Source organism: Elaeis guineensis, chromosome 9 (genome assembly GCF_000442705.2).
Source record: "Elaeis guineensis isolate ETL-2024a chromosome 9, EG11, whole genome shotgun sequence".
Classification (NCBI taxonomy): domain Eukaryota; kingdom Viridiplantae; phylum Streptophyta; class Magnoliopsida; order Arecales; family Arecaceae; genus Elaeis; species Elaeis guineensis.
In genome coordinates, this window is record NC_026001.2 from 15,245,717 (window position 1) to 15,262,334 (window position 16,618).

Below are 16,618 nucleotides of genomic sequence, written 5' to 3' on the forward strand. Positions count from 1 at the left end.
CATCCCGGCTCTTGGCCCGGGTCGACGGCAATCAGGAGTGGTCGAAGAAGGTCTCCGACCTCCAGCAGCAGCTTCAGAATGCCGAGGTGAGCCACGACGTGCATCGGACCAGCTGGCGCAGGCAGTGGAGGAATATAAGGGGAGACTCAGGGCGGCGACCGACGAAGTCGCCCGTCTCCAGAGGCAGCTAGCCAACATGGCTCAGCTTACTTCCGCCCGGAATTCTGATGAGCTCCAGTCCCTAAGAGGAACCGTTGAAGGGATTTCAGTCACCCTCGGAGAAAAGACAGCCGAGCTGCAACAACTGAAGATTCAACTGGCATACGAGCAGCGGGCCGTCGTGGACGCGGAGGCGGAATCCGAGGTCTTGAGGAAGAGGCGTCGAGAGGCGGAGGCTGAGAGCCAGCGACTTCGTCGGGCGCTCCAAGACGCGCTGCAGAAAAGGGAAGAGCTAGAAGAAGAAATTGAAAATCTAAGGCAGTCCTGGTTGAGAGGTGGAGCAGACAACTCTAGGTCGGAAGGAGCAAAGCCTCCTTAGAGCTCTTTTCGTCCTTCTGTCTTTTCATGTATTTACTTCCCTTTTTGTCGTTTTGCTTTTCTTTCCTTGGCCTTCCGGGCTTTGTAGCGTGTATTACGGAAATAGAATGAAATGGGTGTTTTGTGTTACCTCATCCGCACGTTGTGTTAAATTGTCGTCCGTCGAACTTTTCTTATCGTTCGACTTGTCTGATGTAGAAGTCGTTGGGAGACGCCCAGTCGTCGATGCGTTACCTTGCCTTCCTCGTCGTACGTGGCCGCAAGCCCGAGCTTGACGGTCCGAACTCCACACTACTTCGGGGATGTCGCTGTCTTCCTGACCTGCGTCGGGAGTCTTTTTAGAAGTCGGGGGTGTTTTGGTAGGAACTCCCCGTCTCCGTTGGGACGAAGTCCTTTAGGTCTTTGGGGCGATTCGTCCTTCATCTGTTTCCATCGTGGTTCGTCACCCTTCCTTTTTAATTTTTCTCCTCTTTTCTGAGTGAGGACCCTTCCTTTGCTTTTTGCGGGGTTGCATAGGAGCGCGGAGGTGTCGCTAGGGGGTTTTTTCCCTTCATCCGATCTTGTTGGGTGGCCGGGTTTTGTTACCGTCAGGGTGAGGTTTTCCTCCCATTCCCGCGAGGGCATGTAAGGGTCATTGCCAGGGCGGGCGGAGTCTTCCTTGCTGCAGAAGTCGCGGGGTGGAGTCCGGGCGAAATCTCTCTTGCTGCAGAAGTCGTGGACGGAGCCCGGCTCCCGTAGAAGTCCAGGTGGAGTCTTCCTTGACGTCGTGGACGAAGCCCGGCTCCCGTAGGAGTCCGGATGGAGTCTTCCTGGGCATCGTGGATGGAGCCCGGCTCCTGTAGGAGTCCGGGTGGAGTCTTCCTGGGCGTCGTGGACAGAGCCCGGCTTCCGTAGGAGTCCGGGTGGAGTCTTCCTTGGCATCGTGGACAGAGCCCGGCTCCCGTAGGAGTCCGGGTGGAGTCTTCCTTGGCGTCGTGGATGGAGCCCGACTCCCGTAGGAGTCCGGGTGGAGTCTTCCTTGGCATCGTGGATGGAGCCCGGCTCCCGTAGGAGTCCGGGCCTTCCACTTTGCTCAAGCCAGGGCGAGGTTCTCCTCCCATTTCTGACTTGGCTGTGGGAGCGTGTTAGGGCGTTGTAAGGCCTCTCCCCCCATCCGATCTAAAAGAACCGGGCCTTTGACTTTGCTCATGTCAGGACGAGGTTCTCCTCCTGTTCCTGACATGGCTGTGAGGGCACATTAAGGCACTGTAAGGCCTCTCCCCCCATCCAGTCTAAAAGAACCGGACCTTTGACTTTGCTCATGTCAGGACGAGGTTCTCCTCCTGTTCCTGACATGACTGTGGGGGCACATTAGAGCGCTGTAAGGCCTCTCCCCCCATCCGGTCTAAAAGAATCGGGCCTTTGACTTTGCTCATGTCGGGACGAGGTTCTCCTCCTGTTCCTGACATGACTGTGGGGGCACATTAGGGCGCTGTAAGGCCTCTCCTCCCATCCGGTCTAAAAGAATCGGACCTTTGACTTTGCTCATGTCAGGATGAGGTTCTCCTCCTGTTCCTGACATGGCTGCGGGGGCACATTAGGGCGCTGTAAGGCCTCTCCCCCCATCCGATTTCAAGATAGTCGGACTTTCATTTTAGGTATGTTAGGATGGGGTTCTCCCTCGGTTCCTAACATAACTTTGTTTCAGGCGTTTGGAGGGGTCATATCCAATCGTGACAAATCCATGCCAGAGGAGAAGAGTACGTTAAGTAGAAAGAAATTTAGATTCAAGGTGAAATCGTAAGTGATACATTTACAGATTTTTTGAGTTCCATGGTTGCGGGAGGCCTGCTCCTCCTTGAGGCCCTCCGGTGATGGAGTCGATGGTCCCGATGGGAGGCCGGTCCCCGGGTTGCTCCTCCCTTCTTGACGGTTCAGGCTGCGAAAGGGCCCTTGGTCGATCTCCTCTACCCTCAGGCCTGCGTCGGATGAACCTGTCAAGTCGACCTCGCCGAATGAGCTCCTCGATCTCGTCCTGGAGCTGGATGCATTCCTCTGTGTCGTGGCCGTGGTCGCGGTGGTAGAGGCAGAACTTGTTGGGGTTGCGCTTCCTGGGGTGTGTGCGCATCCTCTCAGGCCCAGGGAGCTGCTCCCTGACCTCCATCAGTATCTGGGCCTTCGAGGCGTTGAGGGGAGCGTAGTTGCGGAATCTCCCTGGTGGGGAACCCCGCCGAACACCGCGATCCGGACTTCTCTGCCTGCGCACCCGGGGTGGAGTATGGGCGCGCTTGTGCCCAGGAGGGGATCGAGAACGCGGCCGGGCTTCCCTTGGCCTTTTTTCAATTGCGGGCCTACTCGAGTCTCCCGCTTGCCGCTCCCTCGCTGTCTCTTCATCCTTCATTTTGAAGGCTTCTTCCGCTCGGGCGTATCCTTCAGCCCGAGCTAGCAAATCAGCAAAATTCCTAGGGTACTTCTTCTCCAGGGAGAACAAAAGGTCATTCTTCTGAAGGCCACCCTTCAGGGCGGCCATTGCGACTGATTGGTCCAAGTTCCGGACCTCCAGCGCCGCGACGTTGAAACGGTTGATGTAGGCCCGAATGGACTCCCCTTCTCTCTGCTTGATGTTGATGAGGGACTCCGAACCCTTCCGGGGGTGCCGGCTGCTGACGAAATGGGCCACAAATTGGTGGCTCATTTGATCGAAAGAAAAGATGGTACCCGATTTCAAAGCCGAGTACCAGTTCCTCGTCGCTCCCTTCAAGGTGGACGGGAAGGCCCGACATAGGATGGCATCAGGAGCACCGTGAAGCAGCATCATCGTCCGGAAGGCTTCCAGATGATCAACCGGATCCGAAGTCCCGTCGTAGCTTTCGAACTGGGGAAGCTTGAAGTTTGGCGGGATCGGTTCCTGCATGATCATTTGAGAGAAGGGAGGATCAGTACAAATATCCTCACCATAAGCGGGGGGTGCATGGCGGAGTTCTTCGATCCGCCGGTTCATCTCCTAGAGCCTCCGGTCCAGGAAATCCTCTCGACTTCGAGTCTCGAGGGTCCTCTGGCAGAATGGGGGCAGGGATCTTTCAGGGGTGGAGTCGTGGTCCGATTGAGGGCTCTCCACCCTCGGGTTCGTTTTTCCAGGAAGGACGGGGCGGCTGGCCCAGGTGGCCTGCCCCGCCGTCGGATTCTGGTGTTCCGGGGATGCCCTTTTCGGGCGTACCGATGCCTGCGGCTGCTGCTGCTGCATAGCTTGCACAGCTTCAGTGAGGCCCCTGACCTGCTGCGCCAGCAGGTCAAACTGCTCCGCGCCGACCGCCACCGCCGGAGGAGGAGGAGGAGGTTGAGAAACAGGAGGGGAGGCCGGAGCCTGAGACCTGGCCGCGGAGGCCGTGGACCGTCGCGTGGACGCCTTGCGGGGAGGCATTGAGTAAGGATCCCGAGGGGGAGACAGGGAGTGGGTGCCGGAGGAGACGATCGGAGGCGGCTCCGTTGAGCGCTCCTTTAAGAACAAGGGTACTGCGAAGACACAGCCCCTTCCTCTAGCGCCAATCCTGTTGGTGCAAAAATCCACTTGCGCCGGAGAAGCTGGAGTCGAGGGAGTCGCGGTCGCCGTCGGGACATGCAAAAGAAGTCTAAACCGGAGGTGGGGTTGCTCCGGCAAGACCCTCCGACGCTCAAGTCAGTTCTCTGCCTCAACAAGAATGGAGCGCTCGAACGGAGAATTTAGCAGAGTTTTGAGATAAAAAGTGAGAGCTTATTCAATAACGTATCTGGGGCCCCCTTTTATAGGCGGAGGGGGCAGTAGCCTGATAGCGACATCTGTAACCGTCTGGCAGTGGGCTGCCCAGGGTCAGGCGGAGTTTGCTGCGAAGAGTAGTGGAGTGGACCCGTGGCTATCACTGGGGCGTGCCACGTGGAGTCTGCCGCGGGGAGTGGAGCGGCGTCTGTTGTCGCGATTTGCCAGCGGATGAGAGAATCGCGCGGTATCCGTCGCAGGAAGTGGAGCAGGATCGTGGCCGTTATTGTGGCCTGCCAGGGAGTAGTGGAGCTGCGCGGGATCCGTCGTAGGAAGTGGAGCAGTGCTGTGACCGTTACTGCGGCCTGTCAGGGAGTGATGGAGCTGCGCGGGATCCGTCGTAGGAAGTGGAGCAAGATCGTGGCCGTTATTGTGGCCTGCCTGGGAGTGCAGATCCGTCGGCTGAAGTTCGACAGCGGTCGGAGCTGATGACGGAGTCCGGCTCCCGTAGGAGTCCGGGCGGAGTCCTCCTAGCGGCTGGAGTCGCGGGCGGAGCCCGGCTCCCGTAGGAGTCCGGGCGGAGTCCCCTGCAATTAAAGTCAGTTGCGAAGTCCGGCTCCCGTAGGAGTCCGGACGGATCTTACCGGTGGTTGAAGTCGGCGACGGAGTCCAGCTCCCGTAGGAGTCCGGGCGGAGTCCTCCTTACGGTTGGAGTCACGGGCGGAGCCTGGCTCCCGTAGGAGTCCGGGCGGAGTCCCCTGCAATTAAAGTCAGGTGCGAAGTCCGACTCCCGTAGGAGTCCGGACGGATCTTACCAGTGGTTGAAGTCGGCGACGGAGCCCGGCTCCCGTGGGAGTCCGGGCGGAGTCCCCCTTGAGGTTGGAGTCGTGGGCGGAGCCCGGACTCCTAGTCGTGGGCGGAGCCCGGCTCCCGTAGGAGTCCGGGCAGAGTCCTCTCAGAGTTGATGTTGCGGGCGAAGCCCGGCTCCCGTAGGAGTCCGGGCGGAGTCCTCCTGCAATTAAAGTCAGGTGCAAAGTCCGGCTCCCATAGGAGTCCGGACGGAGCTTACCGACAGTCGAGGTTGGCGACGGAGTCCGACTCCCGTAGGAGTCCGGGCGGAGTCCCGCTTGAGGTCGGAGTCGTAGACGGAGCCCGGCTCCCGTGGGAGTCCGGGCGGAGTCCTCCTTACGGTTGGAGTCACGGGCGGAGCCCGGCTCCCGTAGGAGTCCGGGCGGAGTCCCCTGCAATTAAAGTCAGGTGCGAAGTCCGACTCCCGTAGGAGTCCGGACGGATCTTACCGGCAGTCGAGGTTGGTGACGGAGCCCGGCTCCCGTAGGAGTCCGGGCGGAGTCCCGCTTGAGGTCGGAGTCGTAGACGGAGCCCGGACTCCCACACCCAACTCCTGTGGGAGTCCGGGCGGAGTCCTCCTTACGGTTGGAGTCGCGGGCGGAGCCCGGCTCCCGTAGGAGTCCGGGCGGAGTCCCCTGCAATTAAAGTCAGGTGCGAAGTCCGGCTCCCGTAGGAGTCCGGATGGATCTTACCGGTGGTTGAAGTCGGCGACGGAGCCCGACTCCCGTGGGAGTCCGGGCGGAGTCCCCCTTGAGGTTGGAGTCGTGGACGGAGCCCGGCTCCCGTAGGAGTCCGGGCAGAGTCCTCTCAGAGTTGATGTTGCGGGCGGAGCCCGGCTCCCGTAGGAGTCCGGGCGGAATCCTCCTGCAATTAAAGTCAGGCGTAAAGTTTGACTCCCATAGGAGTCCGGACGGAGCTTACAGGCAGTCGAGGTTGGCGACGGAGTCCGGCTCCCGTAGGAGTCCGGACAGAGTACCGCTTGAGGTTGGAGTCGTAGACGGAGTCCGGCTCCCGTGGGAGTCCGGGCGGAGTCCTCTCGGAGTTGATTCTGCTGAGAACTTCGGCTGTGGATATTTTATACCCAACAATATATAATTTTAAAAATATAATATTTATTAGCACCAAAACATAATACAAAGATCTTGAAAAAAAAAAACTTGGAAAAGAAGAAAAAGACTCAAAAAAAAAAAATTTGGACGAAAGAGCTGGCCTTATTAAAAAAAAAAAAAAAAGGAAAAAAACACAATGACACATATAATTTTCTCCTTTTTTTTTTTTTAATCATTAAATCGGTAATTTTATTGGTAAAAATAATTTTTGATTTTTGGGTTTCTGCTTTTGAGATAGGCCTAAGTCATTAACGGAAACGTAACATGAAATGTGATTTACTCCTGCGGGTTAACCCAAAATGGACATCCTACGAGGCAACACGCGTACCATTTCCAGGTCCAACCAACTGCATCGGAGTATCCTGCCTCACCCATATCCCACCAATCAAAAGCCTCCGTTCCACTAACCCGAGATGCCCCCCATCCCCAGGACTCCATTCCCACCACCATAACCACATCATTCCATCCCCCCCACAACCATAACCACGTCATTCTTCCACCGCTCCACTCTTCCCCCACCCATTCCTTATCTCTCCCTCCCTTCCCCCTTCCTTCCCTTCCCCACCCCTCTCCCTCGTCTTCTCCCTCCTCCTCCCCAAACAATGGCCACCACCTCCCTCCAATCCCTTCACCAATCTCTTTTCCACCACCAACACCAACACCACAACTCCTTCACCTCCACACCTGACTCCTCCCTCTTCCTCAAACCCATCACCATCCCAACCAAACTCCTCTCCAACCTCTCTTCCTCCTCCATCAGCACCACCTCCTCTCCTATCACTCCCACCACCTCCTCCTCCTCCTCTTCCTTGGATGTCATCGCCCGCCATCTCGAGGCAAGCGACTTCCGGCAGGCGGACGAGGAGACGCGCCGCCTCCTCATCGCCCTCGCCGGCGACGCGGCGCAGAAGCGCGGCTACGTCTTCTTCTCCGAGGTCCAGTTCATCGCGGCCGCCGACCTCCAGGCCATCGACCGGCTATGGCGCCTGCACAGCTCCGACCGCTTCGGCTACAGCGTGCAGCGTCGCATATGGGAGAAGTCCCGCCGCGACTTCACCCGCTTCTTCATCCGCGTCGGCTGGATGAAGCGCCTCGACACGGAGGTGGAGCAGTACACCTACAGGTCCTTCCCCAATGAGTTCATCTGGGACCTCGAAGACGACACTCCCCAAGGCCACCTCCCATTGACCAATGCTTTGAGAGGGACTCAGCTTCTTGCTAGTATATTGACCCACCCTGCTTTTGAGGAGGAGGAGAGTTTGGAGGAGGAGGAGGAGGAAGGTGAAGGTGGTGACAAGGATGTGGAGAAGGAGACGCCAAAGCCTTTGAGCAGTAGGAGAACCTTCAAACCAGATTACTCCTTCTAAACTTGGCTTTGGAGGTTGGCAGGCTATTTTTATTCAAAATAAGCCATCCATGGGTTGTCTAATTATTGTTTCCATTTCCTTTCTTTTGGGTTTTTTTTCGTTCTCTTAAACATGGATCATGGGTGAACTTTGCTGGTTGTGAATGGGCTGTTACATGCTGCATTAAGAATTAATACATATAATATCATTCAATTACAGAGTTCTTAGGAGTCATCTTGGGCATTTTTGTCTCCATACTTATGAGGGGAAAATCTTGTGAACAAAGATGCGAGGGGAGTGGAAGCACCTTAATTATTTGCAGACCCAAGACCCATTTTATCCCCGGCAGCTCGCATAAAAAGGGTCGGGATAAGTTTAAGGGTATGCTAAGGTTGCATTTCCCATGGATGAATTCACAGCACTGACATGATGGATTCCGAGCACAAAGACAAATACTGATGCAGAACGATTCTTCGTAGCATTCCAGATACTGTTCAAGAAAAAAAACAAAATGTGCCGACATCCAGATGCACCACGTAACTGCTATTTTTTTTTTTTTTGGCACGAACGTGACTGCTATTTAAAATTGGAGCCAAAACAACATTTTACATACAAAAAATGAGCATGATATGATACAAAAAACAAGTTTGTCTTCCTTCTTAATCCCATGTAGGCAATTGCATGGAGGGAATAGAGGCTTGTCTTAATGATTTTGTTACAAGTAACGAAAAGCTAATCTTTGGGCTAAGACGAACAGTATTTTCTGCAAGAGATTTTAAAATGTGGATTAGCAGCTACAACAATCACCTCGAGGCTCCTTCTGTTTCACCAATTGCCGTCAAAATATGTCCTAAAATTTTTTGCTGCACATGAACAAAAAAAGAGGGGGGGGGGGGTGGGCGGGCCGTAAATCTACAGTTAGATGTGATTTCCATTTAGTGCACAGGTTTGATGCAATCTAAAGGGGTTGCTGCCACTTCCAAATTAGAGAGTTGGTACATTTTTTTTGGCAAGAAGTTTACTGAGGGTGTTGGTTAGAGACCTGGCTACCCTATCTATATAATGATATCTCGAAGGCCTGTGGCATTTGCCAAGGGACAAAGAAAGACCGAAGTTGGAGGGCTTGGAGGAAGCTGTTGATCCCACACCTACTCAGGATGCTAGAATCCATATAAAAAAGTGGGTTTTGGTGAGCAAGAAACTTCAGGATTGTGTGAGAATATAGGCATCTTCCATTGCCCAACCAGATGGCTCACAATAATGGCATTCAAGGGAAGATAAACCAAATTTCAACATACACAACCTCTAGTTAGAACATTCACTACTTAGTTGAGCGCCACCAAAATGGTGGCAGACAGCTTGATCTTCTTGTTCCTTTTAGTCAGCCATATTTATTTATTTGATCAACAAAACTATCTAATTGTTGAGGCAGTCATGCTTCTTGAAAGAAATTTCATTCTAAGTTTTATCAGAAAAAATACAGTGCCAGCAAGCAAAACCTGGTATGCATGCATATTTAAGCGTGTAAACTCACATGCTCAACCTTGTTACAGTGCATCGCAAGTCATGCACATGGGCACAGTCTCCTTGTGTGTTGATGTGAACCATCACATGTAAGCATTGTCTCCCTTTGTGTAAACAAGCATGCCCCAGGATTCTGGAAAGTCAAAGAGAAAAGGAGCTCAACAAACATTTTACAGTTAGTGCTTTTTATGTTCTCTCTCCTGAACATTCTTAACAAGCAAAAGATTGACATAAGCAGTTGAGTCTCAAAAAAAAAAAAAAATGCAGTTAGTAAGGCAACTGATGCACCGTACCCCTTTTCACAAGTACATGAGATGTGCCGGCAAAGCACATTAAAAAGTTGGGATCGATATTTCTCATCATGATTATCAAATAAAACATAAAAAATGCAACTCAGATTATGCATTAAAAAAAATGGAAAAGAAACTATACCACATCCTTTGGTGCATCATCAACAACTTCAGCAGGTTGATCTGCTCCAATGCTAGCAAAACATCCACCCTTGCAGCTCATATATCTCTGCAGGCTAAATAGAAACAGCAAGTGCTATTCTTGTCATATCATATAGACACAATTGCCCAAATATATCATACACAGTGATAGCATCAACTATAACCGTAAGGCACTCCATGGTAAGACATATATCTGATCAGCACAATACTAGTTTTTATAAAAATATAGACAAAATTTGATAAACATAAGGAAGATGCCAGAAACTTTAATCATTTTAAGCAACAAACCCTACTTACTGGAATCTATTGTCTATCATGTATTAAAGCTAACCGTCAGTAGTATTCTGATTTGCAAGAAAGTCATATATCAATCTGACTCTCTATGAAAATTTGTTACCATACTTTTCAGACAAGGCATGAACTGTGAATTTTCTCATAGTAGCCTAACATTATCATAAGATCTTTCAGTGGCAGCCATGTTCAATTTTATCCATTAGAGGTCACTATAATTAGAATTCACTGGTAGTTGTTTGATCATTTCCTCACCGAGTTCAAACCCAGCTTCATATATCACATTTGCTTCAGGGACAGACTTGAATTCCATGTTTATATTATTTTTTATGATGAAGTTTGATCACCCAATTTAATATTTAAGATGATAGCTATTACAACGAAAATTTGTTACCTTACTTTTTACACAAGGCATGAATCATGAATTTTCTCATAGTAGATTGACATTATTATTGAGATCTTGCAGTGGCTGCCATGTTCAACTTTTTCCATTAGGGGTCACCATACTTGGACCTCACTGAGAATTATTTATCATTTACTCCCTGAGTTCAAACCCAACTTCTTCAATCACATTTGCTTTAAGGATGAATTGGAATTCCATGTTTATAAATCATTTTTGACAATGAAGTTTGATCGCCCAATCTGATACTTAAGATAATAGCGATAATACCAACGCAAGCATGGAAGGATATAAGGGAAGATTAAGAAAAAAGGGTTGCAAGTTGCTAATTTCTTTGTGATGATAAATCTCTATTCTAAGTTTGATCCATAGCCAGCCACCACCAAACTGCTGCTTTATCACAAGCTAAATTAGGTAATTATGCTCTACACTTGCTCTAATCAACCAAAAGACACCCAAAGGCAGGCATGTCTTAAGATCCATTAGATTGCAAAGAAGGCAATTATGCTCTCCCGCTTGCTCAACTCCACTGTAAGAAACCCAAAGACAGGCATGTCTTAAGATCCACTACATTGCAACCAAAAAAAAAAAATCAAACAGCAACAGAACACGCACAAAAGTTTCAGATTATAAACAAGATAACATAATGATATTTTTCTAGTTGCTTACTGTAAAAAGAAATTGCATGGTTGGAGACATATAAGAACTAAAGCAAACTTCTCAAACTTAATAAGTAAACTATTTTTTTTTCAACTTCTATTCCTATACAGTTTTCTGCAATCTGTTCTAAATAAAGCTGTGATGTTGCTTGGAAAAAATCAACAAAACAATCAGAAAACGTGATATGTTTTCCAGGACCAGAAACTTACAATTCACATTTATTAAGCACAAGGAGCCTGTTTGGAACACATGATTGCTTCTTTAACCTGCATGCTGAATTACAGGATTCCCCCTGCCTGCCTTTCATGTGAGGTTGTTAGCAAATTTTCCATATGTTACCGTCACTACATGTCACTGTAATAAAAATTGTCACAAAGACCCTTACTTTCCAATGACAATATCAATGCCTGTCAGCCTTGCTTCAGAACTTAGTTCCATTATCCCTGATGTCAAAAGTGCAAAAAATTAACTGCTGAAAGATAATAATGCTACCCAATACCCATAATAACAATACAGTATGAGGGAAAAAATTTGGGTTTATGTGAGCCAAAGAAAAAGATAGGGACTCTCAGATACATTCAAGGGTAGAACATTTAATATTAACATGATCAGATACAAGCAGATAATTGCTGATACTTGTAGGCATATTCTTTATCTGAGTTCATGCATAATTTTTATATACATAATGTCAAACACATGTGCTGTGTTATTGATGAAGATGGGAAAAGATATAGATTATAGTGAGTTACCTGAAAAATTTAACTGCAAAGAAAAGCAGTGATGAAAGTTGCTTGCATATGCATTCTCATGAACCTGAAATATTTATATCAGTTTAAGGAAACAATTTACAAGATCCAAGTTCAATATTTGATATGCCTACGTAGCACAATTATTCCAAGCAAGATTGTCCTGCTTGAAACAAGATTACACATGCAATCCCTTCATCATACAGTTGTGTTTTTATCCCCACAAAAAATCAAGATGTAAACTCTAAAAGCTCCACAGCTTTTTGAAGAAAAGAAAAAAGAAAAGAGGATCCATGGAAAGCAAAATACATACCACACTTGCGGAATTATGACGGCACCTTCCAGCACAGAAATCAAAAACACTAGCATAAGTGCCTGAATGAAAACAAGGTGGAAAACATGAATTAATGATGAAAAAAGCCTCCTCTCAGCAAAAAGGGCTTATAAATGTCTATACAACCTGCCGTAATTGGTTTGGCTATCTTTACTTTCAGCACAAGATCTTCCTTTGTCTGCAAAAAGGACCAAGACTGTTTGAACAAAGGCCTCAAATTTTTAATGGTAGAAATGTGAATTATGAATTGAAGAGAATACCCTGGATGGATGTAAGCAGCATGATACACAATACTCATATGAATTGCAGCATTGTGAAACAAGGTTGCATCCGCTGAAAAATCAAATGCCTACTTCAGCAAGTTCTCTATTTCAGTCCAGATAGTCATGTCAAATATCAGCTCATAGCCAAAAAAAAACTCACTGACAAGAAAATCGCTCCCCTATTTCAGGACAGCAGCGAGACAATGAATCAACTGAAAGGGCAGAACATACATAGCCTGCAAGATTATAAGTTGATTATAAACAGTTGTTGAACCAATAGTAATAATTTTCTTATAAAATGACAATCAGAGCCAAAAAATTCGCATGTATTAACATTACTGGGGTTATTGAGTCGAGCTTGATTGAGCTTGCATCTGATCAAGCGTGCCTTGAAATTACGAGCATGAACTAAAATCAAGCTTGATTTATTTACCATTCTTTCAAGCTCCACTTGAGTTTCAAATAAGGAAAACATGAGTCTAATCGAACAGTTTGATAATCCTAAATTGGGCTAAAATCAATCTGCACTTGAATCAAACTTAGTTCAAGATTGGACTCTTAATTCAAAGTATTAACAAATACTAATTAAGTCTTAATCCAATGATCTATTATCCATATAATACAGTATAATTAACAATTAATTGATCCAGAGAATAAAAAATATAGTAGTTGAAGTCTTGATGAAATGGTTTATTATCTATATCATGTAGAATATATATATATATATATATATATATAATATTTTTGAGCCTTATCGGGCTGAACATGGTCAATTTTTGGCTTGGCTAGAAATTAAATTCAAGCATATTTTGTTGGTTCAAGTTTGATTAGTTAGATCTGAACCAATATTGATTTGAGCTTTTCTCAACCCAAGCTCGAGCTGCTCAGCTCCCTTGATAGCCCTACTTAACATATGCTTAATGTGTATATGTACATGTGGATAGTTCGCAGATGCTTCCTTTCCCTGTTGGCACCCATTGCACCACATAAACAGTTAGAAAAGTACAAAGTTGGAGCTTTACCATGATCATCCGATAGCAAATATCGCCCTTGAACAGTATTCCTGCACACATGGTTCTCTGGAAGACCGATGTCCTTCCTGATAAAATTAAACTAAAATTTTCAACAGAAATCATTTTCTATATTATCACAAAATATTTTTTCTCGAATTATCATGTTGTCATAAAAAAAAATGAAGGGGATCTAACATGCAATTACAGAAATTACTTAATTATAATTTGTGTCCTATCAATTCTTTTCTTGTGCAATTATGAAACTTCAAAACCCAGGGGAAAAAATTGACTGAGAAATGGGAGCATAACAATCCAACAAAACCACTTGTACCAAGATTAGAGGTTGCATTAACTTATTTAGCTTAAGTAGAAGAATTATAATCAAAAGATCACAGTTGCACAATTCATTTCAGCACTATAACGCCTTAAACAATAAAATCTGCTGCTTCAATGGGCAAATTATTGTCTAAAAGCATCAAGGAAAAGCTAATGTGTCTCTTAGGTCATTAGGAGTTCTGCTTCTTAATATGTACATGCTCTGCTTATTCACTGAAACATATATTGTAGGAATGTGTCTCTGAACCCTGGAGATTTCTACGTAGACTAAGATGTGCATAAAAGAGAAAATCATATGACAGTAATAGTAAATATTAAAAGAAAAGCAGGTTGAAGTTTCTTGGAAAGACAAATATAGAAGACTAGGAACTTACTTTCAACTACGTTTCCTATACTGATCATGTAACCATGTATCCACCAAGGTGCTCAACATCAAATAGCAGCACTTGTTATTCCAAAAGCTTTTGTTGGCTGATAAACTTATTCATCTTGGAAGAGGAAGGGCCTTGCTGCCCTGTCTCTTACCTTTATATTTTGCACTATATATTCTTGCGTGGGAGCTCCAACATTGATTACTAATAAGACCAAGTTAAGTAACAATATAATATTTCAAGACTGAACTTACTATATGAACTTCTGCTCAAACACATTTCTTCCACTGATCTTGTAGCTATATATCCACAAAGATACTCGACATTAAGCATCAGTGCTTATTATCACACAAGCTTTTGTTGGCTGAATGGCATAATTATCTTGAGAGGCAATGTAAAACAAAAGAAAAAAGGGCATTATTTCGTTGCTCTGTCCTTGACCTTCACATTGTGCATAATTTGCACTTGCACAAGCAATCTAACATTTAGTATTAATATATGCACTAAAATCACCACATTTTCTCGTGCAGCACTAAGTTTCCCTCATACCTTTCATATTGGTAATCCCTCTCTTTGTTTCAGGGCCTTCTTCCAAGTCAAACATTTATAAAACTCAAGGTTCTGACAATAACTTTGATCCCTATGAATGGGGACTGGATCAGCTTGTGAATAGATTTTTGACTGGTTCAGCTTATGAATAGATTTTTCTTTCTCATTAAAACATGATGTGAATTCCTATCCTCTAGACCCTAGGTTCAATCTTTCTACCAAAATATGTCCTTTGACCCCAAAACTAACACACAGATTCCACAACATTCCATAAAATTTCACTTTTTGCTCCGTGGTTCGGAAACAACTCTTCACGTATTTCAATACCTGAAACGAATCAAGGACAGCACAAGGGGATGAAATAAAGAGGAAGCGGAGGAGATCGTGAACCACTCACCGAATTCCGGAGATTTTGGCCGGAAAAACGAAGGCGATGAGGATCCAAAAGATCGGAAAGAGAGCATCTGGAAGGAGATCGCGACGAGATATCTCCATTTCAAGATGCGACTCGAGGAGAGCGGGTTGGGGCTTAGGGCTCCGAAAGCATTAGGGATTTGAGGTTTTGGGTATTTTTCACGTGTACATAGGGGAAAGGGAAGTCCGGCGGTGGAGGCGATGGTTTAAGGGAGTTTTGTGTAATAAGCACATTCGATAGGGGTTTTTGTTTAGAAATCAGAATATTAAGTTTAAACTGGTCTCGGCATCCCTGTTGGTGCCATCGGAGCAATTATAACAAATGTATTAAATAAAAAATTAATAAAAAATATTTAATTGAGTTTAAATTTAAAAATACCAATCTACCCAGGTTTTAAGTAAAAAATTTTTTTCATTTGAAGCAAAGTTAAAAACAACTATCTAAATAAAGTGAAATAATCCAATTGCCCTATCAGTAGGGCTGGAAGTGAGCTCGGACCGGCCCAAGGCCCATCGGGCTGGGTTTCGATTTCAGTCCGAAACTATTCAGACTGGACTTGGGCCAAAAAATAGAGTCCGTTTTACTTTCGGATCAAGCTCGGGCCTACCTTTGGCCCGGCCCAAACCCGACCCAAACCCGAGCCCGAATTTTCGTCCGATTATGGCCTGAATTTTAATGCTTCTATCCGGTATAATTTCATCATTCAATCTCCCTTCCAAGTCCCAATTTTTCCCATCGAGGTCTCGTCTCGAAGAGCCCTAGCCTCGTCCATCGATTATTGCCGTCCTCACTCCCGATCCTCCCTGCTCTCCCGTCGGCCGCTGGTCTTCGCCGTCCTCTCCTCTCGGTCTTCAGCAGCATTGGGCTCCCCCCTCCAATCTCCTGTAGGTGCTCTTCTTTCCATAGGTCCGCCTCCGTCGGGCCCATTTTCCCTCGAATTGCCGCTCTCTCGGGCCTCGACTGTCGCTCCCAAGCCCCCCTGTCTCCCTTTGACCGTTGCTCTCTCGAGCCTCAATTGTCGCTCCCAAACCCCCATCTCTCTCCGACCGCCGCTCCTAAGCCCCATTGCCTAGTATCCCTCGACTGCCTCGACCTCTCTCAAAGAATCTGACAAGCTCTTCGACGGTGTCGGTGAGGCCTGCAGTCGGTCTCGCCGCCCATGCCAATACTCTCGACCACAGTCGCCGTCGCCTGGCTCCTCACCATCCATGCCCATGCCCTTGAGACAGGTATCATCTTCATCGAAATCGATGGCACCACCCAGGCCAAGCTCGAGCTTCAGGAGCCAGGAGGTCATCGTCGTCATCGGAGACCTAATGGGCATCGTCGTCGTCGACTTGTCATGGCTAGCCATCAGAATGGGTTTGGGCTTATAGGGCTTTAGATTTTTTTTTTTAAAAAAATTAGCAGGGAATCGGGAGTGATGTTGGCGCTGGGCCAGCCCAATCTGTTCGGGCCGTGCTCGTGCTTGGGCTCGGGCCTGGGATTTAAAAATTTTCGGGCCTAAGCCCAGCCCAAAGCCCGATAAAAAATTTCGAGTTGGGCTCGGACTGGGATTTGGTCTGGTCCAACCCAGCCCACTTTCAGCCCTACCTATCAGTTATAAAGCAATACTACACTATTATAAAATAATATTATACTATTATAAAATAATACTGTACTATAATAAAAACAATACTACACCGTTATAAAATAATACTATACTGTTATA

General features: G+C 47.1%; 2 protein-coding genes across 2 annotated transcripts; one reads left to right on the forward strand and one right to left on the reverse strand.

Moving 5' to 3' along the window:
• Positions 1-6,728: 6,728 nt before the first annotated feature.
• LOC105051454 (tetrapyrrole-binding protein, chloroplastic) lies at positions 6,729-7,769 on the forward strand. Its single transcript, XM_010931910.4, has one exon. The coding sequence runs from the start codon at positions 6,810-6,812 to the stop codon at positions 7,572-7,574; it is 765 nt and encodes a 254-aa protein (XP_010930212.1). The 5' UTR covers positions 6,729-6,809; the 3' UTR covers positions 7,575-7,769.
• Positions 7,770-8,973: 1,204 nt separating this feature from the next.
• Positions 8,974-15,111, reverse strand: LOC105051452 (uncharacterized). Its single transcript, XM_010931906.4, has 11 exons — positions 14,890-15,111; positions 13,246-13,322; positions 12,384-12,459; positions 12,221-12,293; positions 12,087-12,138; positions 11,940-12,001; positions 11,630-11,693; positions 11,266-11,323; positions 11,090-11,176; positions 9,510-9,603; positions 8,974-9,210 (listed from the first exon to the last, which is right to left on the reverse strand). The coding sequence occupies exons 1-11, from the start codon at positions 14,985-14,987 to the stop codon at positions 9,118-9,120; spliced, it is 834 nt and encodes a 277-aa protein (XP_010930208.1). The 5' UTR covers positions 14,988-15,111; the 3' UTR covers positions 8,974-9,117.
• Positions 15,112-16,618: the final 1,507 nt, after the last annotated feature.